The sequence below is a fragment of the Mustela nigripes genome, chromosome 11, assembly GCF_022355385.1.
Source record: "Mustela nigripes isolate SB6536 chromosome 11, MUSNIG.SB6536, whole genome shotgun sequence".
Lineage (NCBI taxonomy): Eukaryota > Metazoa > Chordata > Mammalia > Carnivora > Mustelidae > Mustela > Mustela nigripes.
Genome location: NC_081567.1, coordinates 513,656 through 540,369, shown reverse-complemented (window position 1 = coordinate 540,369; position 26,714 = coordinate 513,656). Strand labels below are relative to the sequence as shown.

The 26,714-nt window shown below is 57.5% G+C and overlaps 1 protein-coding gene across 1 annotated transcript in view; it reads left to right on the top strand.

The window, feature by feature from the left end:
• ADAP1 (ArfGAP with dual PH domains 1) overlaps positions 1-26,714 on the top strand; it is a 49,248-nt gene that overhangs the window by 9,333 nt on the left and 13,201 nt on the right. Inside the window, exons 2-4 of the mRNA XM_059414254.1 lie at positions 16,155-16,285; positions 20,532-20,623; positions 25,490-25,572. Coding sequence (XP_059270237.1) covers positions 16,155-16,285; positions 20,532-20,623; positions 25,490-25,572 — 306 coding nt within the window. The remainder of the gene's footprint in view (positions 1-16,154; positions 16,286-20,531; positions 20,624-25,489; positions 25,573-26,714) is intronic.

Here is a 26,714-nt window from a genome sequence, read left to right as displayed (position 1 = left end):
CTCGATCCCAGGACCCTGAGATCATGACCTGAGCCGAAGGCAGCGGCCTAACCCACTGAGCCACCCAGGCGCCCCTCTTGATCCATTTTTGAGTTAATTTTTGTATATGCTGTTGGGGGAGGATCCAGCCTCATTCTTTTGCATGTGGCATCTTCCCAGCACTGCTTCTCGAAAACCCTGTCTTTTCCCCATTGGATGGTCTTAGCGTTCTTGTCAACTGTCATCTTTGCAACAATGCAGAGGTTAATTTCCTGGCTTGTTCTGTTCCGTGGGTCTATATGTCTGTTGTTCATGCCAGTGTCACGCTGTTTGGATGCCTGCAGTTTATTTGTTTTTTGAGATTTTATTTATTTATTTGACAGAGATCACAAGTAGGCAGAGAGGCAGGCAGGGGTAGGGGGGAGGCAGGCTCCCCGCTGAGCAGAGAGCCCAATGCAGGGCTCAAACCCAGGACCCTGGGATCACAACCTGAGCCGAAGGCAGAGGCTTTAACCCACTGAGCCACTCAGGTGCCCCTGCCTGCAGTTTAGTGTTGGATTTTGAGTCATGAGGTGCAAATCTTCCAGCTTTGTTCTTTCTCCAGATTGTTTTGGCTCTCCAGGGTCCCTAGAGATTCTGTGTGAATTTTAGGATGGACTTTCCATTTCTGCAAACTATGTCATTGGGATTTTGGTAGGGATTGCACTGAGTCTGTAGATTTGCTTTGGGTAACACTGACATTCTGACAGTATCAAGTCTTCCAATCCATAACATGGGGTATGTTTCCATGTATTTATGTCTTTGGTTTCTTTCCAGAACATTTTATACTTTTTATACTTTTCATGAGACAGGTTTTTTTTTTTTTTAAGCCTACTTGGTTATTTCTTGAGGATTTTACTGTCTTTGATGCTCTCGTAAGTTGATTTGTTCTTGCAATTTACCTTCAGATTATTCCTTCTGTATAAAAATGCAACTGGCTGCAGCCCCTGGCTGACTCAGTCAGTACTGCATCCGGCTCTGGATCTCAGGGTGCTGAGTGAGAGCCCCATGTTCGGTGTAGAGGTTACTTTAAAAATAAGTAAATAATAAAAACGTGGTGTGTCTTCACGTGCTGACTTTGTGCCCCCTTCCTTTGACGGATTCCCTTATTCCGACAGCTTCTTCCTGGAGTGTTCGGGTTCTCTGCATATGAGACCGTGTCCTACGCAGACAGATCGTGTTGCTCCTTCCTTTCCGCTGTAGATGCCTCTTCCTTCGTTCTCGTGCCCGGTGGCCCCGGCCGGAGTTTTCCAGGACTGTGTGGGACGGAGGTGGTGAGGGTGGGCGCCCTCCCCTCGTTCCCGCTCCTCAAGGAGGAGCTCTCAGTCCTTCACCGTTGAGGATCACGTTGGCCGGGGGGTTTCCGAGACGGCGGTCAGTGCGTAGAGGTCGCGCCTCCTTTTCCGGTTTGCTGAGTGCTTATATGCGAGCATCGGGTTTAGTCCAGCGCTGTTCCTGCATCAGTAGAGATGGACAATCATGTGGGCTTCCCCTCGTTGTGCTGGCATGGGGCGTCACGCTAGCGGGTTTTCAGGGGGGCCCTCTGTGCATTCCACGAGTAAAGCCACTCGTTGTGGTGTGTTGTCCTCGCTGTGCTGCCGAGTCCCGCTTTCCAGAGGTCCGTTGAGGGTGTAGCCTCCGTGTTCACAGGAGTCACTGGTCTGTGATTTTTTTTCGTAGCATTTCTGAGGTTCTGCTGGCCACGTTGGATGAATTGGGAAGCACTCCCTCCCCCTCGATTATTTTGGAAAAGTTTGGGAAGGACGGTGTTGGTCATTAAGGGTTTAGTAGAACTCCCCAGGAAAGCCGTCAGGGCGTGGCTGTTCTTTGTTGGGAAGTTTTGATGACGGATCCAGTCTCCTTACTGGTTCAGAGGCCCATTTGGACGGTCCACTTCTTCGTGATTTGGTCCTGGTGGGTTTTCCGTTTCCAGGAATGTGTCCACTTCACCGAGGTGACCCCGTTGTCGGTGCACGGCGGATCCCGGCAGGCTCTCCTAGACCTTTTCATTTCTGGCAGCAGCGTCCCCAGCCTTGTGTCCGACTGTCGTGACTTGAGTCAATTTCTTAGTCCGTCCAGCTCAAGGTTTGCCGATTCACTGATCTTCTCGAAGAAGCAACTCTCGCTTTCATTATTTTCTCTCTTGGTTCTCTTTTCTCTATTTCATTGATCTCTGCTCCGATCTTTATGCCTTCCTCCCTTCTGGCAGCTTTAGGCTTGTTTGTTCTTTGTCTGGTTCCCTCAGTCGTGAGTAGTCGTGAGTTCGGTGGTTGGGTTGACATCGTTCGTGTTTTGTGACGTCAGCACTGAGAGCTGCAGAGGTCCCCGTTAGCACCACCGGCGCTGCGTCCGTGTTCTGGTGTCGTGGTTTGTTTCCCTTCCTCTGATTCCATTTCGCCTCTAATTTCCCTTGTGATTTCTTCCTCCATCCACTGGTTGTTTAAAAGTGTGTCACGTTTCGGCCACGTTGGGAACGTTCCCGTTTTCTTTGTGTTGACTTCTAACTGCACCCTGTTGTGGCCATTGACGATGCTGCATGCGAAATCTACCTCTTACAATCGATCTGCACTTCTCTGCGACCTCACGCCTGGTGGGTCCTGCACAGCGGCATGACGCCCGGCGGGCACGAGGGAGGAATGCGTGTGCCGTCCCGGTCGGGTGGGGCGTCGGGTGGGATCTGGTTGGCTGTTGTGTGACGTCCTCTGTTCCTCACCCCTGCCGGATGTTTCTGTCCGTCACTGTGAGGGCAGCATCGCGGTGGCTGGCGAGGTCTCCTTCTTATCCCACCGAGTTTTGCTTCCTCTGCTTTGATGGTCTGTCATTCGGCGCATACACGGAATCACTAGATCTTCTTGCTGTATCGAGGCTTTTACTCACATAGATTGTTCTCCTTCGTCCCTTGTGCCTTTTCCTGACTCAGTCCGTCTGTCTGCTGTCCATGCAGCCACTCCAGCTCCCTCCTGCTGGCTGTCCACGTGCAGTGTCCTTTCCCGTCCCTTTGACTTTCAAGCCGCCGTGTCTTCAGATCCCAGCCGAGTCTCTCAGGGAGGCCAGTGGTCGCACCTTGTGTTTCTGTCCATCCACCGTTCTCTGCTGACCGGGGAGCTTCCTGTAATGTGAGCGCTGGTAAAGAGGGTCTCCCCCCGGCTTGTGCCCTGTGTGTGTGTGTGGCCTGCAGCTTCTTCTCCCTTGTTTGCTGGAATCCTGGTGTCTTCTGTGTTTAGTTCATGAGCAATGTTTGAATTCCCTCCTGATTTCCTTTTGTGTATTTTCTGTAGCTCTTTTCTTCCTGGTTGCCATGGGGATTACATTTAACATCCTAAATTTATAACCTTCTAAATCGAATTTATAGTAGTTTAACTTCAGTAACGTGCAGAAACCCTGCCCCTGCACAGCTGTCTGCACAACCCCCTTTCGGTGGTCAGTGTCACAGTGTTTCATCTGTACACACTGTGTGCTCCAAGACATATAATTCATTCCTTCATTCATTTATTTGTTTATTCCTTAATTCATTTTTTAAAAAGTAATCTCTCCACCCAACTGAAATCAAGAGTGACATGCTTCCCTGACTGAGCCAGCCAGGTGCCCCATAAATAATAATTATTTTAAATGCATTAGTCTCTTAAGTTATGTAGAAAACAAAATCTGGAGTTAAATACCAAAGTTATAGTAGTACTAAGTTTTACGTTAATAATTTTTTTTAATCAAATGAGCCAGTCTCTTGTATCGTGTATAAAACCACTGTTTTATTTTATTTGTTTTAAAGATTTTATTTATTTATTTGACTGAGATCCCAAGTAGGCAGAGAGGCAGAGAGGGAGAAAGGGAAGCAGGCTCCCTGCTGAGCAGAGAGCCCGATGTAGGGCTCGATCCCAGGACCCTGAGCCGAAGGCAGCGGCTTTAACCCACTGAGCCACCCAGGCGCCCGAAAACCACTGTTTCAATACCATCGAACGCCACATGACCGCTGTCATAGTGGCACTAGCTGTCGTCATTGGCCGTGTATTCACCTCTCCTGGGATCATCGTTTCTCCGCGTGGCTTTGTGGCGCTGCAGCTCTGGTCACAGACTCCCTCAACTCTTGTTTTTCTGGGAACATCTCGATTTCTCCCTCACATCTGAAGGACAGTTTTGCCAGAAATAGGATTCCTGGTTGACAGTTTTTCTCCTCTGAGCACTTGGCACATATCAGCCAACTCTCTTCTGGCCTCTGAAGTTTCTGATGAGAAATCTGCTTCTCATCTATTTGAGGATCTCTTGTGAAATCACATCTTGTGGAAACCATCACAAGTGGCTTTCCTCCTGCTGCCTTTGTGATCCTTAGGTCTGGGTTTTGGATGCCGAACCGTCATTTTCCTTGCCATGTGGCCTCTTGGTGTTCACGTGGCCTCATAGAGTTTTGCACTCCCGTCTCCTCACACTGTGATTTCTTCATATCTTCTCCCTGTTCCTTCCTCTCTCACTTCCCCCGTGTGTCCCACGCACGTCACTTGGCTCCTTACGTTCTGTTCACTTTTCTTCCATCTTTTCTGCCTGCTCCTCGGCTTCCGTAACTTCCATTGTCCTGTCTTCAAGGTCACTGATTCTTTCTCCTGGCTGCTCAGATCTGCCTTTGAATCCCTCTGGTAGACTTTCTACTTCAGTTACTGTGCTTTAACATCCAGAAGTTTTTTTCTGGTTTCTTTGTAGCGTAGATTTTCTGTCTTTATTCCTATTTCTCCTTTGTCTGTACATGGTTTTCTTGACTTTCTTCCCATATGGCATTTGTTCTTCAAGCATATTTACAACTTTTGTGAACATCTGTGTAATAATATCTGCCACTAAGTCCTTGTCGGGGACAGATTCTGTTCTTCCGTTCCTTTGAATGGCCATGCTTTTCTCTTTCTCTGTATGCCTCGGGGTTGTTTTTGTTCGACATTTGAAACTAATAATGTGGAAACTTGGAAATCAGATTCTCCCCTCTTCCCAGGGCTTGCTGGCTTAGTCGGTGTCTTTGTTTTGTTGTCATTGTTGTGGACTACTTGCCAGGGATCAGCCTGAGGTGTAAACTTAATGTCTTCTTGGGTCTTTTTTCCCCTTATTTATTTATTTATTTATTTTAGAGTGAGAGCACATGAGCGGGAGGGGCAGAGGGAGAGAGAAAATCTCAAGCAGACCGTGCGCTGAGTGTGGAGCCCGGCACAGGGTTTGATCCCACGACCCTGAGATCATGACCTGAGCTGAAATCAAGAGGTGGAGGCTCAGCCAACTGAGCTGCCCAGATGCCCCTTCTCTGGTCTTTTCTAAGCTTTTCTGTGGTCATTCGTAAATGTTTCCCATATGTGCAGCTGTCTTGAGTGCCCTAGTCTTTAATGCCTGGCTTCCAAGGGTGGGGGGCCCAGGCCTTTAGATCCTTGGAAGTCACTTGAGCTGGAGGGGAGTGGCTGCCTCCCTCCTGGGCACTGGCAGTAATCTGTGAGCAGAGCACAAACCTGATACCTGGAGGACAGGGTCCTCGTTGCCCATCCTGGCTTTTGCCAGCTGTGTGTGGTTTCTTCAGGAGCATTGCACATCTGCCTGCCTGGGACCGGGGACCCAGAGGTAGCTGGTCCCGAGCTAGGAGCTGACACTGGCAAGTACCCATCCACCCTTCCCCTGGTTCCAGATTAACCCGAGCTCCTTCTACAAGGTCCTGTGTCTTTCTCTAGAACATTCAGCTCTTTGGGCACAGGCTTTGGTGGAGGGATAGGTTGCACACGGTGTGATGGGGGAGGGCAGAGAAGACAGGGTGCTGTGGAAGGAGACGGGCGTGGACTAGTGGTCCCTGGTGTCAGAGCAGACCGTGGGTGAGCGTAGGTACTGAGGGGGCAAGTGTGAGTTTACTGGCAGTGGCCACGACTAGGGTGTGGTCCTGGGGTGTGGTTAGGTCTGGGGCTCCCTGAGCAGGGAGATGTCACCAGAAGGGGATGTGGGATAGGTGGGTGAGAAGACCCTGGGGTTTTTGGTGCTGGGCTTATCCAGAATTCTCCGCAGAGGAGGGGAGACAGCTCCTCCGGAAGAGGGGTGGGCAAAGCAGGTGCAGTGACCCCCGTCACTGTGAGCCGTGAGCTTTGTGTGCTCAAGGGAGAAGCAAGGAAGCGAGTATGTCCAGAGAGGAGAGTGGGGGACAGGCTCACCAGCAGCGTGGCACACGCAGAGCCTTCGTGCATGCTGTCAGGGTGGGTCCTGGGCCGGCAGAGGTGAGGTGGATGCTGGGAGACCATTAGGGGTCTCTGAGTCATCCAGATGAGAGGGGACAGTGGCTCAGTCTAGCATGCTGGCAGGGGTACAGTGAGAAGTCCAGTCCTGGATATGTTTTGAAATTTAGGGAGCAAGATGTGCTGGGACATGGGGTGTGGGGTGCCGGGCAAGAAGAGACGGGGACACTCTGGTTTAGAGCCTAGGACGAAGGGAGACCGGGAGCTGGTGTGAGGGGCTGCAAGTGAGAAGATGCTACAGACCGCGGGCAGAGACTCGAGCTTGAGGAATGTTTTGGAGAAAGTGGCCGGAGGTAGACAGCAAGTAGCCAATAACTGATGATGTGCATATTTTTATTACTTTTTTTTTATTCCCTGAAGTGAAATTCACATAACATTAAATTGACCCTCAAAACCCAGCAGAGTCCAGTGGCTTTTAGAACATTCCCAGTGTAGTGCTCAGCTCCCAAGTACGGTTTTTGCAACCAGGAGATGAGATGGGGAGGGGTGGTCCAGAGCCTGGCGGTGGGCAGCAGGAACGCCATGGGATGGGCGGGCCGGTACACACTGCCCAGCCCAGGAAGGACCCGGTGCCTCACCTGCAGGCCACCGGAGTCTGTGTTGGGGTGGGGGGTGCAGAGGATGCCGGGGCCATGGGGTCAGGAGATGGGCTCCGAAATCTGGCAGCAGGTGCCCTGAAGAGGGTATTCCAGGGAGGACACAGAATGTGCCAGAAGCAGGCGGGAGGGGAGGGTCAGGAGGGAAGTCTGGGGGGAGAGGGACCTCCTTCAGGGGCTCACCAAGCCCCTGCCCCATAGATCTGTGGATGGTCCCCCTCTTTGGTGACTCCTTGCAGTGTGCAAGGTGTGGAAGCAAACACCCTCCTCCCCCCACCCCGCACCTGTGCCCTCCTCCCTCCTGGCCTCGGTGTGGGATGGGCAGAGTTCTCAGGAGCCGGCCGCAGGGCCCTGCCAGACCCCTGCCAGACCCATGCTTCCAGGAGTGCTCCCTCCTCCCTGTGGGGCCTTGGTTGGGGGTGACATTGCCTGCTCAGCCCAGCCTGGCCCCAGGATGTGTCTCACCTGCCCAGATGCCTCTCTCTGCTCCTGGAAATGGTGAGGGGCTGGGTCACCTCTGCACTCCCTGGGAGAGGGCAAGGGAGTGGGGAGGAGGAGGCAGGGGTGTCTGGGAGGAGCTGGGAGAAGGCTGGCGGCCTGGGTCAGAGTCTGTCCCGGCTGGCAGGTGTGATGTCACCCACTGCACGGAGGGTGGGGCTGTGGCCTGGAGGTGTGCGGGGCAGCCCAGTATCATCGGTGTGGTTCTGGGGCTGGGCAGGAGTAGAGATGCGGTCTCATGCCTGGCCCCTCTCTGCCACCCCTGCCTCTGTCGGCATCACCTCTGTCTGCCTCCCCCAGACCAGCACATGCCCTGGGGTGTGGTCTGTGCTGGGGGTCACAGGCCCTGGAGGTCCACTCCAGGCCACTGGGTGAGGAATCGCCAAGATGGGATCCTCTGGTGCCCAGAGAGAGGATGGGCAGGCTTGGGACGGCTCCCTGCACTGTGGGGAGGGGGTGCGGCCAGAGCAGAGCTTGGAGTAGCATGGGGGCCCTGCTGCCTGGGGCTGGGGGTCCTGGTGTCGGGATACCCAGGACCCCCAGCCCACCGCCCTCCCACCCTGGAGGGGCTCTGAGCTTGGGTGTGTAAGGGTATGTAGCCATGCAGACCCCTCATGCCTGGAGCGTCTCTCCAGGCTCCGATGCGGGGCTGTGGGTGTGCACGCAAGCGGGCGGACCCAGCTGAGCTCCGGCAGTCCGAGAAGAAGCCACAGGTGCAGCCCTGTCCGTCCTCACTTGGGACCTCCCGCCAGCCTCCGTCTGGCCGGCTGTGTCCCTCCACCACCCGAGTGTGCACCCCGATCCGCTCCGGAGTCCAGACCCTCCTGAGATTCTCCCCGGAGCCTTTCTTAGGGAGGACAGCGGGGCTTGGATCCCAAGCAGTCCTGGCTCCTCCATGAAAAGCAGGCACCCTTCAGGAAGGGAAGCTCCTGCTCCCGCCCCTGATTCCTACAGGGGTGCTGGGGCTGCCCTGTGACAGGTGAGGGTGTGTGTGGGGCCAGCTGTGTCCCATGTGATTCCAGAGAGGTGACCACTTGTGGAGGATCTCTGCTAGGCAGGGGCACCCAGACCAAACGTAGTGTGACCATTAGCCTGAGGTTCATGGGAACCACAGTGGGTGCACAAGGTCACAGCGTCCCGCTTGCATGAGCCAGCCCAGCCCCCGCCCGCTGGTGCCTCCCAAGCACATGCCTCTCCTGGTGGCCTTCGCCTTGGTGCAATGTGGAACAGGATAAAGACGTCCCTTCCTCTTCCACTGGAAGGCTCAGAGCCTAATCAGGTGTCAACGGGCACTGGGGAGCCCTACCAGCAGCCGGCAATCCCCATGACCTCCTGTGAGCAGTGGTCTTGCCTGTAGACCTGGCCAGATGGCCCAGCGGGGGACACTGCTTCCACCCACAGGATTCATCTTCCCTCCCCTGTCTGGCACCTGCCTGTGTCACACCCGTGAAGGAAGGTAGTTCAGGGTCGGTGGTGGTGGGCTCTGGGAGACCAGTGCTGGTCTGCTCCAGTCTGCCACTGGGTGACCTCAGGCAAGTGTCTGACCTTCTCTGGGCCTTATTTGCCTCATTCTGTGCAACGGCACTAAGGGCAGGCTTGGCCTCGGCTGGAGCTGTGGGACCAGGTGAGCCGAGGTGCTCAGGCTTTAGCCCCCAGGGAGCGTGACGAGGCGGCAGTGCACCTGCCCCGGGGGGACGGGATGGCCAGGGAGGCTCTGGAGGGTGCCCAGGACTTTCCTGCTTCCTTCTCCAAGGCCAGGCCCCCAAATCAGCCGACAAGGCCCCCAGGTGCCCACTGGACGTAGCCTTTGGGAGAGTGTGGCTGTGGGTCTGGGAGAGAGAGAGCGTATCTCCCAGAGGAGGCAGGTTCCTGCCAACCCCACAGAGCACGGGACCCCGGGGTCAGAGGCCCTGAGTTTTTCGCTCCTCCAGGCTCTGGGGGAAGCCTGGGGCCCTGGAAACAGTCACTGCTTTCTTAGATTCACCCTTCTGGTGGTGTGATTTACACACAACAAAATGCACCCCTTCCAGGAGTGCCAGGGAGCTGGGAGGAGAGCACGGGGCCTTCGCCGCCACGCGCCCTGTGTCCCTGCCCCGGCAGACAGATTTCCCTCCGCCTCTTCTTGTCTCTGAGAGGGCCGTGTTCTTACCCAGTTGGAATGGTCCTTCGCGCCCTTTGGACACATGTCCTCTATCAGATACGTGATCTGCAACGTTTCTGCTGGTGTAACTCGTCTCCAAGAGCGTCCTTCCAAGAGCAGATCTTGTCTCAAAATTCTGATGAAGCTATCTTCTTTATTTGTTTATTTGATTCTGTTTTATGTTTTTCTGTGACCCAAAAAGTCTTTGCCTAACCCAAAGTCAGATTTCTTTTAGAACGTTTACAGCTTTGGGTTTTGCATTTAGCATGACGATGCATTTTGAATGACTTTCTATGTATTCTCTTTGTATATTACGTTTGTGTATGGCAGGAGGCGTGGATAGAAGCTGCGGGTTTCTGACATCTAACTGATGACGGTTCTTTCTCCACTAAACTGCCTTTACACCTTCGTCAGGAACCCGTGTGGGTCTACGTCTGGGCTTTCTATCCTGTGCCATGGATCTGTTTCTGTGCTGATACTGACGATAACTCTAACTTTACGATAAATCCTAAAATGAAGCAGTGTTAGTCCTCTGTTTTTGTCCAAAGTCATTTTGGCTACTCTGGGTCCTCTGCATTTGCATACGAATTTTAGAATCAGTTTGTTAATTTATATTGTAAAAATCCTGCCGGAATTCTGATCGGCATTACATCGAACCTGTTGATTAATTTGGAGACAATTGATAACTTAATGATACCAAGTCTTCCAACCCACGAGAGTCCTCTGTCTTTCACAACATATTTAGGGTGTCTGAGACCTTGTCGTGGTCGTTGTGCTGTTTGTGTACTTACCTGAGGTATTTCATTTTTTTTTAATGCAATTATAAATGGTGTGGTTAACTTTTCATTGTAGCAAAGTACATATAACGTGGAACTTTCTATTTCACTCTCTTTTAAGTATACAGTTCAATAGCATTTCAAACATTCTCGTTGTTGGTCGGCAATCTCCAGAACGTAAACGGTTCGGTTTCCAGCTGCTTGTTGCTGAGAAATACGAATCATTGTTGCTACTTATCTTACGTCCTGCAGCCCTACTGGTTCTAGTAGTGTTTCTGTACAAGCCTTCAGACTTTGTACATTGATGATCATGTTGTGTATAAATAAAAGAGGTTTTATTTCTTCTTTTCCAATCTGGAAGCTTTTTATTTCTCCTATTGCCTTAGCGCCCTGACTAGAATCTCCAGTCCAGTTCTGAATAGAAATACTCACTCAGGACAGACGTTCCTGCCTTGGTCCTGATTTTAGGGGAAAGTGCTCAGTCTTCCTCCAGTGCGCACGGCGCCAGCCGTTCCGTGGATGCTGTCTGCCAAGTTGGGAAAGTCCTCCTCTACTCCTAGTTTTCTGAGAATTTTTACCAAGATGGTGTATTTTATCACATGCTTGTTCTGATCTATTCACCCAGTCCTATGGTTCTTCTTCTTTAATCTGTAAATACGATAATTTGCACTGATCGGTGTTCAGATGTGAAGCCAACTTGGCATTCCTGGTACCAATCGCTGTTGGTCATGGTTGTTCTCTTCCTTGTAGATTACTGGGAACGCAGATCTCCTTGTGGGCATGTTTTCATTTCACTTTGCTAAATACCGAGTAGAACTGCTGGTGGACAGGAGAGAGATGTTTAATTAGGTGAGCAACCGCCACACTGTTTTCTTTTCCAAAGTGAGTCGAACCCACTTAGACCGGTGCGCACGCCGCCGGGGAGCCCAGCTGCCCTGTCCTTGTCACTGCGCATCGGTCCTGCACACATTTTAGCCCTTTCCGTGGGTGCGGAGCAGCCTTCCATCCCCAGAGCTTCTTAAAAAAGGCACACGCGATAACTTGGTGTCCTCTAGTGTCTCCGTTTCTTTATTTTATTTTATTTTATTTATTTGACAGAGAGAGATCACAAGTAGGCAGAGAGGCAGGCAGAGAGAGAGGAGGAAGCAGGCTCCCTGCTGAGCAGAGAGCCCAATGCAGGGATGGATCCCGGGACTCTGAGATCATGACCTGAGCCGAAGGTCGCGGCTTAACCCACTGAGCCACCCAGGCACCCCTACTGTCTCCGTTTCTTAAGTTCAGGCTTCCTCGAGCCCTCCTTGGAAGCTGCCTCTTGAGTCATGGTTGCGGGCACGTGTGCCTGTGCCCCTGCACCCAGGCTGGGTGGGTGGGCGGGTCCCGGGGCAGCTGCGGGATGCCAATGCCAGGGCGGGTTAGAGCGCCTCCTTCGGCCTAGGAGCCCTGTTGTCAGATGAGTATTAGCCGGTGCTGTGCCCTGCCTCCCCTGACCCCCTGCCTCCCTGGGGCTCGCATCTGTCTCTCCCTTCTTTCCTCTAACACAAGGCTTGGCAAATGTTTTCTTAAAGGACCAGAAAGTAGACATTCCAAGCTCTGCTGTCCACACCTCCTCTGTCACAGCCACCCAACTCTGCCATCCTGTCGCAGAAGCAGCCCCAGACCAAGACATCCATGATGGGCATCTTCGCCGTGTGCCAATAAAACTTTATTTACCGAAATAGGCCTGAGAGCCACGGTTTGCCAATCCCTGCCGGCGTGCTCGGGAAACGTCTTCCAGCACAAAGACCACCTTGTCCCAGAGCCTGTGCCTAAGGATGGGGGGCAGCTGAGCGGGAGTGTTTGGTGGTCTTGGTTCAGCCTGTCTCAGAATTCCCACGCAAGTCAGGGAAGGCTGTGAGGAGAGAGGCCCCAGCTGGGGGTTCACACTCAGAGCGGATGTTAGCGAGTGGTGGGAAGTGGGGTCTCTCCTGCACCCTAGTCACTTTCCCAGTTGGGCTCATTCTGCATGTCACCATTATTGTCCCATCTCGCAGAGGAGCAGAGTGAGGCCCAGAAGGGCTGCTGCGTGCCCAAGACTCCGTGCTGCCGGGCCTTCTGTGCACAGCTGTTGACTGAGCAGCTTTGGTGGTGGTTTCCGGGGAAGACAGGCGTAGGGCTGCTTGCATCACGAGCACTTGAGCCCCTGGTTCTGCCTAGATACTGCATTGGGTCCTGGAGACACCCACAGTGAACGGGGGACAGACTGTTAGCCAGGCCGGCGGCTGTAACGGCCCCACAGCTCAGAGACTGCTCTTTCTCTTTGCTCAGAACCCAGTGCTTTCCAGAGGGACCTGGTCCCTATTCTCTGGAACCTATCTGCTCCAGAGCGTGACTCAGGCCTCCATCCTGACCCCTGCCAGAGTCTCCCCACCCCCACCTGTCAGCCAAGGATGGGGGCACGGAGTACCATGGGTGGGTGATGGCCATCGGCCAGGCCTGGAGGGCCACAGGTCCCTCTGATCCCATTCCGCAGGCCAGAATCACGGCCACGCCGACTTCCATGAGGCTGGGGAGTGTCGTGCATGTACTGTGACCCCGGGGAGGAGGGGAAACAGACGCAGGTGAGCCCCAGTGGTCTCTGCCACAGCCCCGTGCTCTGGGAGGGCTGGGGAAGTGAGCATCTGAAGCGGGTCAGGCCATATGTGCCGCCCTGGGAAGATCGGCAGTAACCGAGCATTGCGTGTTCCGGGCCGCTCCCGCTGCGGTCCGTGTATGAGTGGTCTCAGTGTCTTTGATGGAGTCTGTCCACTGTGCAGAGGAGGAACTGAGACACAGTGCAGTGAAGTCATTTGCTTTGGGACACACAGCTCGGAAGAGTGGGGTGGGGGTGGGCCCAGCCCGCCCGGCTCAGGGGGCAGTCTGCTCAGCTCTGGAGCGTGTGTGACAGGGACTATGGGGTCCTCCCTGGTGAGCGGCCAGTGTGGCCGGCCGGGGGTGGGGGTGGTGCCCAGGCATTTCTCCTGTGAGTGTGAACGGGGAAGGAACCACAGGCCCCCAGTCTGGCTTTGGGAGGATGCCCGCTGCCCTGCCCCAGTGTGATTTTTCTGCTGGGGATCTGCTGCTTGGGCCCCCGGCTCCATGTCTGGCTGCTCCTGCTGGTGGCTCACTGCTGGAAGGGCCCGTTCTCCCAGGGCAGCAGTGCCAGGGAAAGGGTGGGAGCGGCCCAGAGCCCCAGCCCAGCCAGCCCACATGGGTCTTTCCTGCTTACGTTCCCCGGACCAGAGGAGAGGCTCATTTCCTGGTGGGACAGCATTTTCTTGAAGAGGGAGTGGCCCCTGGGGCCCAAGGAGGGTGGGTGCGCCCAGGCATCCAGGCCAGCGGCCGAGGGTGGGCTGTGGCCGCGGGACGGGGGTTACATGGGGCAGGGGCCTGGCATGGGGGAGTACCAGGGGCTCTGGTGTGCCCCTTGGCTGCAGCGAGGCATTTTCTTGAGAACGATACCAAAATGCAGGGCATGTGTCTTCTGAGAGTCGGGGATTGAGGTGGATGGTTGGTTCATGCAGAGCCCTGGACCCTTGTCCTGCTCCCGGCGTGTCCTCTGCGTGCCCCCTGCACGTTCTCTACACTCCCAGGTTCCTGTGGACACTTGGGTCACGTGTGGGGTCTTCACGTAAGTCTGTGCTGCCGAGAGCACTGTGGCGGGAGGCTGGTCTGTGGCTCTCTGACCCCCACCCAACCCTCAGGGAGGCATAGAGCTGGGGCACGTGGCCTTCTCCCCGCCCGATCTCCCCTACTGCCCCATCTCTGGGGTCCCCTGCTTGCCCGTCCTCCCTGCCCTGCAAATCTCAGTACGTTGGAAGCCTGGGTTCTGGCTGCAGTCAAGCCCTGTGGCCAAGATAGCTCCCTGGGTCAGTGCTCAGGGCAGCAGGGTGCTGTTCTGTCCCTTAGTGTCCCCCAAATCGTCACCCTGGGCCAGTGGGAGGGAGCTCAGGGACATGGCTGTGGGGGCCATGTAGACACCTGGGACCGGGCTGCTGGGAGGGGGCCCAGAGCACATTGGGTGCCTGACCTGTTTGCATTCTAGGGGTCGGGACAGGCGGTGCTCAGTTAACAGGCAAAAGAAGGTCCACACCAGCCTGGCAGATGGTGTGAAGAATTGAGAAGGGCATCATAACGGGGGACGCATGAGGGGGCCTCCAGCTGGTGGCTGGGGCCCTGCGAGGGGGACATTTGCACAGAGTGGCACAGAGGAAGGGGCCGGCCAGGCGTTGGGGGCTGGAGCAGTGCCTGGGGAGGAGCCAGGAGAGGTGGTGAAAAGTCCCCGGAAGGTCCCAAACAGAAACTGATGTGATGCGATGCTCTGGCTTCCTGTGGGTGTGGGTGGAGCCGGCAGAGGGGCCGTGGGGGGGGGACAGCAGGGAGCGGGGGTGGATGGTGGGCATGTCCGGGATGGTGGAGGGGATGGGTTGGTGGTTGGCCCTGCCCTTCTGCTCACAGCTCTTCTGAGCAGGGCAAGGCCCCAGAACCAAGGCCGAGGCCTCGGGCTCCCTGGGCTGGCCCCAGTGGAAGGCTGATGTCAGCCAACCCCACACAGGGTGGAGGCGGGGACTGGGGCCCCAGTGGGTCTCAGAGCGCCAGCCTCCAAGTTCCTGGGCAGGAGCCTGCATCTGTGCGTGGGGTCACTTCCTCCCCTCAGCCCCCCAGACTCACCAGGAGTCCCACCCTGCACCAGCCGCCCCACCCCCTAAACATGCATCGAGGTGAGGGCTGGGAGGGTCCCCATCCCCCACGGACAGGCGGCCCGTGGGGCTCGGCACGGGGCCCACCGGTGACGTGGCTGTTTTTCTCCTGAAACTTCTCTATTCTGGGGGCCACTTAGAAGCGACCTGCCTTCCTGGCCTCCACTTCCTCTGCTGGACCCCAGAGCAGGTTGTACACCCCACGGGTGTCATGGGGCTGGGGACAGGGATGCTGTGTGCTCGGCTGCCAGGTCTGGAAAGTGAGCAAGGCCTGTAGCCACCAGGACCCCTGTGCTCACCGGCCCCCGTGTCCCTCTCGGATCTCACAGCAAGCCCTCCCTTGTCTCCTCAAACAGGCAGGGAGGGAGGCTGGGGCCCAAGGCATGTGCCGGTGCCCTGGGGCCACTGCAAGGCCAGGGCCAGGGGCCTAGGGCCAGAGCTCTCGAAAGCAAGGGTGCCTGGGGCCCAGCCCCTAACACCTATGCACACACACATGGGCACACACCCTGTGACACGCCTCTAGCACACACACAGGCACACCCAGACAGGCATATGCCCTGTGACAGGCCTCTCGCACAGTGGTGGGACCTGTGGGCCAGCCTTTGGTGTCTGAGGAGAGGCCTCGGGTTCCTGGCCTCTGGGTTGAAACCAGCCCGAGGCAGGAGAAGCTTTTCTTACGAGTGGAAGGTGCTTCGCTCCTTCAGCCCCCAGCCCCACACTCGGTTACCAGCATGGGGAGTGCCATGTTCCACCGCTAGCCCAGGTCAATGGGAAAAATCGCCAGCATGCTTCCCCCTGTCCTGGACCCGGGGTGGGCCACGCAGCCATCTGCACCGGCACGTTGCTGCGCACACAGGTTCCCAATGCTTTTTGCGGTTGAGTGAGATGTCCGGGTGTGTCCAAGTGCATGGCCAAGCCAGTGTCCCTGTCATGCCTTGAGGCGCCAACCACGTGGCATCGTCTAGCACGTCTCCCACGGCCACGGGTTGTCCACCAGCGTGTCTGCGGAGCGGGCAGACGGGAGGGTCCTCGTGTGGGACCCGAGCCCGTCAGCCTCCGGGATCTCCTTGCCAGCCCCCTCGGCACAGATGGGGACACTGAGGCCAGAGAGAGCCCTGGCTGTACCTCATTCCCTGGAACGGAGCCTCCCTGAGCATCTGGCCTTTGTCTTCCAGATCCCGACTGGGCTTCCTACACCCTGGGGGTGTTCATCTGTCTGAGCTGCTCTGGGATCCACCGGAACATTCCCCAGGTCAGCAAGGTGAAGTCCATCCGTCTGGATGCCTGGGAGGAGGCCCAAGTGGAGGTATGGGTCTGCGAACAGGTGGGGCCGCGGCGGGTTGGGGGGAGACCCTGCAGTCCTGCTGCTCCCTGGGTTCCCTCGGCACGGCCCCCCAGCTCAGACACCCCAGAGGTGCTCCCGGCTGCTCACTGGGGCCAATGCTCTGGGGCAGTGGGTGGTGGTGGTGAGGGATACAGGGGTGAGGGCGGAGGGGTGAGAGGGAGGGGCTGGGGAAGCAGAGGGGAAGAGGGGGAAAGGCACAGGGGGGGGGGGGGGGGGGGGGGAGGGGGGGGGATGCGGTGGGAGGGATGGGGATGTGAAGGGGGATGGGTGGGGAGTGAGGGTGGGGGAGGGGGAGGGACTGGGGGGTTTGGGGACGGGGCAAGCGGGGAGGGGGCGGCCTGCAGGAGTGAGACGTGTCCTGTGCCGTTGGCCCCCAGGTCACCTGTCTACGGCGCACCACTTGGCGGCCCTCGGTGTGTTCACAGGCCGCTGTCACTAAGGTCACCTGTAGGACATTTCACCCTGAGAAAGGAGCCTGTGGCTCTAGCCGTCACTCGTCTGCTCTGCATCCCTGAAGATGTGCCCACTGTGGGCATTTCTGTGGAAGGCATCGGGCAGCGGGGGGCCTCGGGGTCCAGCTTCTTTCACCAAGCTCCCCGCGTCCAGGGTCGCCGGCGTGCTGGCTCATCTGGACTTCGCTCCTTTTATGAGGGGATGACGTCCACCGTGTGGACAGACCTTGTTTTGTCTGTGACGAGCCCCGGGAGGCTTCCCTGAGGCCGTGTGCACACAGGGAGCATGTGACTCAAGGGGGGACCCCCAGGTGGCCAGCCCTGAGGTGCCCCTGAACATGGGGTCCCTGTCCTCCCCGCGAATGCAGATTTATTCAACCCGATGCCTGGAGGTTCAGTGACCGCCGGGCAGGTGCTCCTGTGTCCCTGCAGGACCACAGGCAGCTCCAGGAAGCCTGTCCCTGCACGTGGGAGCTCAGGGTCCAAGGCCACGTGACTGCAGTCCCCACCCTAGTGGCTTCCCTGCCTCCCCCACAGGAGACCCTTTGCAGCATCCCTGAACACTGGCCCCTGGGTCCCTCCTCGGCTGTGTCCCTGTGGGGTCGTCATGTGGCATTTCTGGGTCTTGAAGGACACTGAGCACCTTGTGACATGCTTTAGAGTCTGTGGCTTTCTCTGCACGCCCTTGGCCCCTATGCTTTCTCGTGTTCTTCTATATTTGGGGATTTAACCCTTTGAGGTGGTTGTAGGAGACAGTGTTTCTGGGTCGTCTTTTGACTTTGCTCGTGCTGGGTTTTGCAGTGGAAACTTGTTGACTTTGATGCAGTCTCATCTGTTGGTCCTCTGTGGTTTTCAGGGTTCTAGGGTATTTCGATGGGCCTGTGCTCTCCCAGGCCGGTTTGACTCATCATGGCATCACTGAGGCGGAAGGCGTATGCCATGTACGATGGGGGCTTCACTACCCACCACGGCTGCACAGTCACCCCCACTGCCCGATCTAGGAAGATTTTCCCCCGACGAGTCCCCCAGCCCTGCCCCCTGCCCCCCACGACTGCCGCCCGGCCCCCGCTGGAGCAGGAAGGTGTGCTTTCTGTCCTGTCGCTGCCCCCTGCTTGTGAAGCACCATGTGTCTGGGCTTCATCCACGGGGTGGCAGGTGTCCTAGCCACACGCCTTTCTGTCACACAGTAATTCCTGCTGTGTGGGCAGACCATGCTCGGCTGCTGTCCCCACTCACTGGCGGTGGCTGTATGGGTCCTCTGTTTTCCACTGCCGTGAATAATGCTGCTGGGAACTGCCCTGGGCCAGCTCGGCGTGGCATGGCTGTGTCTAGTAGGGATGAGCCAGCCTGCCTGGCACAGGGGCGTGGGCCCGCTGGCGCTGCAGGACGGCCCCGGTCCCCCCAGCCCTTCATGGGCTGATCTCCGACTCCAGCCTCCCTCACAGCTGCGGGTGGGCCCTGCTGTGGCCTTGACTTGGGTCTCGCAGGCAGTGAGCGGTGGGGAGCACCTCTTCCAATGCTTGTTGGCCATCTGTGTGTGTCCTTCGGAGATATAACCGTTCAGACCCTTTACCAGCTTTATTTTTTTTTAATATTTTTATTTATTTATTCAATAGAGACCACAAGTAGGCAGAGAGGCAGGCAGAGAGAGAGAGGGGGGAAGCGGGATCCCCGCTGTGCAGAGAGCCTGACATGGGGCTTGATCCCAAGACCCTGAGATCACAACCTGAGCTGAAGGCAGAGGCTTAACCCATTGAGCCACCCAGGCGCCCCCCTTTACCAGCTTTAAAACCAGGTCGTCTCTCTATTCTGGAGCTAGGAGCGTTTACGCAGGATCCTTTCTATGTTCTGGACTTGAGTCCCTCATTGGATCCAGTATTTGCAGATAGTTTTTCTCCTTCTGTGGGTTATCTGTTAACTTACCTTTTGAAAGAAAATGTTTGCAAAGCTAAGTGTGCCGTTTATGTACTCCAGGAGCTGTAGGCATGTGTTTGTTACTGAGCTGAGAGTCACATAAACCCACCATGTTAGTGAACAGCCCAGTGGCACTTACCATGTTCATGGGTGGGGCAACCCCCACCCACGTTTGGCTCCATGTATCCCCAGCACCCGCAAGGAGTGGCCCTCCGGCCCCGCGGCTGCCCGGCTGCATCCTGCGTCTGGGCAGATGCCCCTTCCAGCCACTGTGCGCCAAGACAGCCACGCACTGTGGCCTTCAGTGGCTGGCGTGTCCCATCTATTGTAATGTTTGCACGCCCTCAACAGCGTCCCTAGAAGCACAGAAGGTTTTAACTTTGATGAAGTTCCATTTTTTTTTTCTTTTGTTGTTTGTGCTTTTGAGATCACATCTAAGAAACCATTTCTTAATCCGAAGTCAGATTTCCTCCCGTATTTTTCTAAAACCATTTCTTAAAGTTATACCACGGTTTCCATCTACTACTTTCACTGTTTGATTTTGGAAATCATGTCTTTAATTCAGCTGAGCTTATGTGGCTGAAGGGTTGCGTCCAACAGCACTTTTTCTTTGCTGGTTTCCCCGTTTCCTCCCCCAACTGTCGATCAGCAAATGCGCCCCCCCCACCCCCATTGATCTGGACATGCATTAAATCCAGTGTCAAGTATTAGACCTTACTGGATCTGTTTCTGGACCTCTTCCTGGTGGCATTGATTCGGCTCTCCAGTCCGTAACAGGTCTTAGTATCTGGTAGGAAGAGTATTTGCAGAATTTTCTAGAACATTTTTGCTCGTTAATTATGAAATGAACTTTAGAATTATTGCTAGCTTTAAAAATTCTTCTTCTTCTTTTTTTGACAACTTCAAAAACAACATAGATCAACATCAGGAGGGAACGTGTCCCCCCCCCCACCCCGCCTTCCGAGCGTGTCTCTGTGCAAGATCTCTGGGGCATCCCTTGGGGGCGCGGATGTTCTATCTCTGTGGAGACTTTGAGCATTTCTCACGAGACTGGCTCTTCCATATTTTGCCAAGATCTTGATTGAGGTTTTAAGATAGAAAAGCAACTGATTTTGAAATTCTAATTTGGTACCAGCCTTTTGCTGAAGTGACTTATTGTCGGTGATTTTTCCCAGTTGACCCACTTGGGTTGGCCATGATCACGAACTGATCATCCTCAGAGCTCAATGCCTTTAGAAGAAAGGCTTTCTCTTGGGGGTGGCGGTGTCAGGAAGGAGGCAGGATTGGAGCAGAAAGAGTTTCCTCTGCTTTCCTCATTTTTGAGGCCACCATGCGTCAGGCCCCACTGGTCCCCTCCCTGCTCCCCGCACCAATCCATCCAGAAGCATCTGCTTCAACACACTTAGCACTGCCCCCAGGGCCTTTGCACCTGCTTTCCCCCCCACTTCCTGTGTAGTACCTGCTCCAGCTTCCTGACTCCTGCCACTCTGACTCCCCCTCAACCTTGGGGGAACACAGACCTTTCTTCCCCAGGCCAGTTTCCATCTCAGGGCCCTCACTGGGCCCATTACTCAAGGGCTGCCTATGGGGTGTGGGTCAGAGGAGTGGAGAGTGGGCCTTGCGTGAGGCAAGGGAGCTGCGTGGGCTGAGGGAGCAGCTCTGCAGCCCCGGGCGGTGTGAGGAGCACCCTGCCCACCCTGCCCAGAGCCCCTGGCAGAACTGCAGGTGCTGTCACTGAGGCCATTGCAAACTGCTTTCCCTGGGGCAGAGGGCCCTGGGGTCGGCTGGCCCCTGCCCTGGGCCTGGGCTCTGGGCGCACTGACCCCATCCTCCCTCTGCAGTTCATGGCCTCCCACGGAAATGACGCTGCGAGGGACAAGTACGAGTCCAAAGTGCCTCCCTTCTACTACCGGCCTACGTCTTCCGACTGTCAGTAAGTCATGGGGGGTCTCTCTGGGGCTGGTGTCAGAAGGACGCACCGGGAGGGGCAGTGGCTGCCGCCTGGGAGCTGGGGAGGGCGACCAGGTCCCCAGAGCCTGCCACCCCGGCCCTCCCTTTGGGTCTCAGCCTGGGTCTCCAGGGGCCTCGTGTGCCCCCAGGGGGTCAGAGGAGGACACTGAGCAGCTCAGGGTGGTGCCCAGCCCTGTCCAGGTGCCCCTTCTCCCAGTACTTCTCGACCTCCCGGAATCCCCTCCCTCCCTGGGGGCCACCCCCCAGCACAGGTCCTGCCCCTTGGGCCTTCCCCAAAGCCCCCGACTGCCCTGTGTCTCCTGGCCGGAGTCCCTGGGGGCTCAGCCACGGCTTGGAGATTAATGGCCCTTTTTGGACAAGGGTGCTTCCAGGGCCCAAAGGGGTTGAGTGAGTTTTCTGGGGTGACACAGAGGCCAGCAGACAAGCTGGTGAGAACCTGGGATGTGGGCTGAACACTGGGCACTCCCTGCTCCTGTCCACCTGCCTGGGGGCGGGTTTCTCCTTGGAAAGGAGGGTGAGGACCTGGCCCACCTGCCTACAGGGCCGGGGAGATGCTGCTCCTGGCTGCAGGGTCTCTGGAGACAGGACACCTTGCAGGAGGCTCCCATCCTGAGCCTCCCCCTGCCACCAGCCACGCCTGGACTCAGGGGAAAATTGGAGCCTGAGGCCCCGCCTGGCCTTCTTGTTCTGAATCAGTGAGGCTGGGCAACTATTTCTGCAGCCTGATTTCATCACCTCGGCCACAGGCTGTGCTCTGCGGTCTGCCTATCTGCATGCGTGCTCTGTATCTCCCTTTGGAGTGGGTGACAAGGGACAGCCTGACCCCAGGCCGCGTCCCGGCCACGACGCCCGGCAGGTGCCTCTGTGTCCTGGTCCCTGAGACGAGCTCGCAGAATCTGTCGCTGCGCTGTGTCCGGGTAACTGGGCAGCCTGGGAGGGAGCAAGTGGACCCTGGGCAGTCCTTGCCTTCCAGAAGCCTCCACGAGGTGAAGGCTTGCGGGAGCTGAGCCTGCCACTGTCCTCATGCTCAGTAGGCGCTTAGGTGTGCCCAGGCCAAGCTCCCGAGGCCCAGGAGGACGCAGATGCCTACAGGGCTGGGGTCCAAGCCCCTTGCAGGAAGTGCTAATTGATTGGGCAGCGGCGAGGCCGGTACGTGGCAGCCGACACTCCGAGCTCAGTGCGGGGTGCCCTGCGTGGTGGGAGGTGTCATTTGAATCCCTCTGTGCAGCACCCCCAGAAGGGCACTGTTGGAACAGGGGTCTGCCGCGGGCTCCAGGGAGGCCCCCTGGGGGTCCTGAGGACAGAACCATGGGATGTGTGCCCTCCCCCCACCTCCCATCTGGGGCTTGGAGCCCACGGGCGAGAAGGCTGGGGGACAAGGTCATGTTCGTGTCAGACAGTGACTCAGAGAGAGGCGGGGCCCTGGGCCCCCTTCCTGTGTTCGCCCACTGCCCTCGGGTTCAGCTCTGGTGTCGCGGGAAGAAGGTCAGCAGGGCGCCTCTCGGTTTTGCTTCTGTGGCGAGCCTGGCCCCCCTGCTTCCCTTGCAGGGGCCTGGGGGAAGCCTGGAGCCCTCGGCGGGCAGGACTCCCAGCTGGACGGGCCTCTGTGCCCGCTTCCTGGGGCCGGGGGGACAAGAGCCTAGCTAGGTCGGCTCGCACAACAGAAGTGTACTGTCTCACCTCCTGGGGGCCAGTGGTCCAGGTGTGCGGGGCTCTAAGCCCAGGAGGGGCCTCAGCCGACGCGCCCCACTTGGCCGTCCCATGTCTGCCCAGACCCTCTCTCTGGGGTCGCCCCCATTATCTGGCCTGACACACTGCAACTCACCAATCCACAACCGTCTTCCTTCCAAACGGACCCATCTGCAAGGGGCTGGGGGTTAGAACGCCAACATATTTTTGAGATTGGTGGATGCAGTTCAACCCATAACGGCCTCAGAAATCCGGCAGATGAAATGATAGGTCTGGGTTCGCCTTGGAGTGTTCAGAGGGCGTGGGCGTGGGTGGGGCACGGCGGGCGGGGCACGGCGGGCGGGCCGTGGGCTCACCACTTGGGGAGGGTGTATGGTCCGTTTCCCTGCGGAAAGGAAAGACACTAGCGGGGTGAGCTATCCACCCTGTGGAAGGGGAGACCGAGGCGCCAAGGGCAGTGACCTCCCCAGGAGGGAAGGCCCAGGCCTGGGACTTTGGGCAGAGTGTCCTGGAGCATGGGACTCAGAGGCTGATGGAACCGGGGGCAGGAGGGCGGTCAGAAATGGCGGTCAGACGCCCGCACCAGACACCATAGCCAGTAAACAGCCACGTTTTTGTAGGGATCCTGCTGCAGCTTCGGGGGGTCGGGGGATGGAAGGGTCTGCTGCCTGCCTTGCTCTGGGGGCACCCCCAACAAGCTGTGTGAATGTGGGAGGTGGGCTCTGGGGGTCGGAGCAGGGTAACTCCACGGCGGGGCAGGCTTGGGGACCACTACACACCAGGGCAGTGGTCACCCCACTGAGCTGGCCGCCCTCTGCCCTCCCAGCTCCAGGCGACCTGTTCAGCCCACATCCCAGCTCCGCAGTTGCTCTGGGTTCAGGGGACCCATGCTGACCCCAAGACCCTGGTGTCTTGGGGGAGGCAGTGAAGGCTGTTCCCCCTAAGTTCCCAAGAGCACAGGGTTGGTCTCAGGTTCAAGAGCAGCGTCCGCCGGGGCTCTGGGGCTCCCTTGTCATGAGGTTTGGTGGAGAGTGGGAACCCCCTTCGATGCTGGTTTTCCCTGGTGGAGGAGGCGGGGCCGGATGGCTTCAGGGGGTCACCCTGGCCATGTCGGGGCCCCTGGTGACTGAGAGGTTTGGGATCTGTGTGCCGAGCAGGGTGGGGACTCCCCGCTGGTGGCTGCTGCCCAGGCTCTCTCCTACTGTGGCTGAGAGCCTCTGTGCCAGGCTCAGGTGGGGCCTTGGGGGCCGGCGTCCATGCAGAGGCACTGGCCTGGGCCCTATGGATGCTCTCCATGACAGGGTGTAGACAAGGCCACGGAAGGGCCGTTAGCTGTCTGCATCCCAATGACATGCCAGGACTTGGCTCGCACACGTGTCAGAGCAGCTGGGCATGTGGGTCCTGTGTTACAGAGAAGCAGGTGTGGGAGGGAAGCTCCCTCCCCGGGGTCCTGTCAACAGGCAGGTCAGGTCTGAACCGCAGGACCTATGAAGGGCCCTCCTCTGGGACCAGGGTCTTTGCAGATGAATTAAAGGGCCCGGAATGAGGGCATGTGGGTTCCAGGCAGCAGAGCTGCGAGGGCGAGGGTCCTCAGAAGAGGAGGGAGGGGTGCTGGGACCCAGGGAGGGTCTGCGCAGAGATGGGCAGAGACCGAGGACCCCAGAGGAGGGCCTGGTTCTGCACCTGACCTGGGGCCTGGGGACCCAGAAGATGGTAAATCCCAGGAGAGGGGCTCAGGAGGCGGCTTTCAGAGGCCCCTGTGAGTGCCGGTTGCGGGTGGCCCCGGGACCATGTGCACGCCCACAGAGCTGGGCCCCCAGAGCCTGGTTTGGCCGCATGGGCCCCGCATGAGGCCTGAGGTGGCCTGTGTGCTGCATTCTGTGTGCCTGCCTGGGCTGGAATGCGGGCCGGGCTGGGGTCCCAGACACACCTGGGTCCAGAGCCAAAGGACCCCTGAGGGCTTGAGCGCTCTGTCGTGATGCCTGCCAAGCTGACATGACTGGGATGTAGGAACGACTGCCAAGGCCGCTGTCTGGGGACAGGAGGGGTTGGCACCGCTGTGAGAGTTGGAAGATGGGGGCCCGGGGGCTGCCGGTGGTGCTGAGCTGGGGATCAGTGAGGGGCTCATCAGCACCGGAAGAGCCAAGGCAGGGGGGCCACGGAGGGCTCTGAGCGGCTCCAGAGAGCAGACCATGGGGGTGGCCCGGGTCAGGGTGGCGGCAGGGACAGGAGGCCGAGCCGAGCCCTGAGGTCTGCCGAGGTACAGGGTGTAGAGCGTGAGGAGCTGGAGCCCAGGGGTCCATGGCGGGGGGGGGGGGGGGCAGGGCAGGGCACAGCAGCCGTCCTCTGCAGCCACTGTATCCTACCTGAGGGATACACCTGAGGGAGGCCTGGGGCGGGGATGGCAGGGGACTGAGCTGCGGGAAGACATGGGCACGATGGGCAAGTGCCACAGCGAGGGTGAACCGCAGACGCCACTCTGTGCGCCAGCTGGTCACAGAAGGCCACACCTGCGGCCACACAGCCCCGCCCACACAGCAGGGGCCTGTGTCCTCTCTGGGGTGTTGGCGGGACCACCTTGGGAGGGACTGTGAAGCTCTTTATTTGACGCCTTCCTTGACTTCCTTCCTTGGTCATATGTGAATTAGGACTTTTTAATATTTTTTTTTAGCAGTCTCTACACCCAGCATGGGGCTTGAACTTCCAACCCGGAGATCAAGAGCCGCTCACAGCAGCGACTGAGCCCCCAGGCGCCCCTAGAGCTGCTGTGTTTTCAAAGATTTATCTGTTTACTTTAGCATGTGAGCAAGGGAAGGGCAGAGAGAGCAGCTCATGCAGACTCCCTGCTGAGTGAGAGCCCCACGCAGGCCTCGGTCCTGAGACCCTGAGATCGTGTCCTGAGCTGAAATCGAGTCAGATGCCCAATTGACTGAGCCCCCTAGGCACCCCAACTGACTTGTTTTTAAGGAGAGGTTTTAGTAGTAAAACTATTTGATTGGCAGACAATTTTAAACGTGAAAGCTGGCAGCCCTTTAGCTCCCCTTTCCGAAAGTGGTGGACACGCATGTTGCCCACGGGGCACCGGCAGCCTCCAGGAGCCCTGAGGTCCAGCCCAGCATAACGCTCTCTCTCCTCCCAGACTCCTGCGCGAGCAATGGATCCGGGCCAAGTACGAGCGACAAGAATTCACCCACCCGGACAAGCAGGAGCCCTACTCCGCAGGTGAGGCCCGCACTCTGTGCCCCCCTGGTCTCCGTGCCTCTCCCTCTGGCCCTGCCTGTCTGTCCCTGTGCCTGGGTCTCTGTCTCTCTCTGTCTCTGCCTGTCCTTCTGTCTCTGTTTCTGTGTATCTCTCTGTCCTTGTCTCTCTTTCTCTGTTCCTGTCTCTTTGTGTCTCTGTATTTCTGTTCCTCTCTTGTCCTCTGTCCCTGTCTTTGTCTGTGTTTCTGTCCCTGTGTCTCTCTCTGTTCCTCTCTGTGTCTCTGTCCCTGTCTCTTTCTCTGTCTCCATTCCTCTTTCCCTGTCCCTTTGTCCCTGTCTGTCCCTGTGTCTCTGCCTCTCTGTCCCTGTCTGTCTGTCCCTCGGTGTTGGTCTCTGTACTCCTCCTCCCCGGTCCTGGCACTGCCAGATTCATGTCAAATCTGAAGGATGGGCTAATTGGTCTGGGCCCATGTCTGGTCCTTCCGACACCAAGCTGGGTGGCCTGGTGCTCAGGTCCCACAGCCCTCAGCAGCCCAGCTCAGACGGGGCAGGTGCCGTGGGGATGGCAGGGCTGCACTGGGCACCCTGGCTGGTTGGGGAGGTGGCCCTGTGCTGGGCTGTGTGCAGGGGGAGCAGTTGCTGGTGGGAGGGCCTGGGCCCAGGTGGTACTGAGTGGCTGCGCCATGGGGCCCAGTCACGGAGGCTGGGAGGTGGGATATGGGCCTGCCTCTGGGTCCTGGAGCTGCCCTCTGGGGAGGAAGCAGGGTCTGGGTTCCAGAAGTAGGGGGTGCACACAGGGCAGCAGCAGCACCGACAGACCTCTCCCCTGCATGATTGGGTCCGTTCCAGGTGCGAGGGCTTGTGAGGGCCAGGTGTCCCCCTCAGCCTCCTGCCCCCGGAGCTCTGGAGGTGGTATTGACCCCCTGACGAGCTGGGGTCCTTCCTGCCTTCCTGTCCTGGGTCCCCCAGTAGAAGGCATTCCTCTAAGCTCCTGGTGCCATCAGCCACTGTTCCTCTCAGGCAGCGGTGAGACGTCGGGCTGGGGACAGAGGGGACGGCAGGAGGGACATGGGGTAGGCCCTGAGCCAGGGGCTCGGAGCCGTGGCTTTTCCGTCAGCCCCTCCAGCCCTCCGGGGCTCCATCCCACCTGCTTCCAGCCAGGTC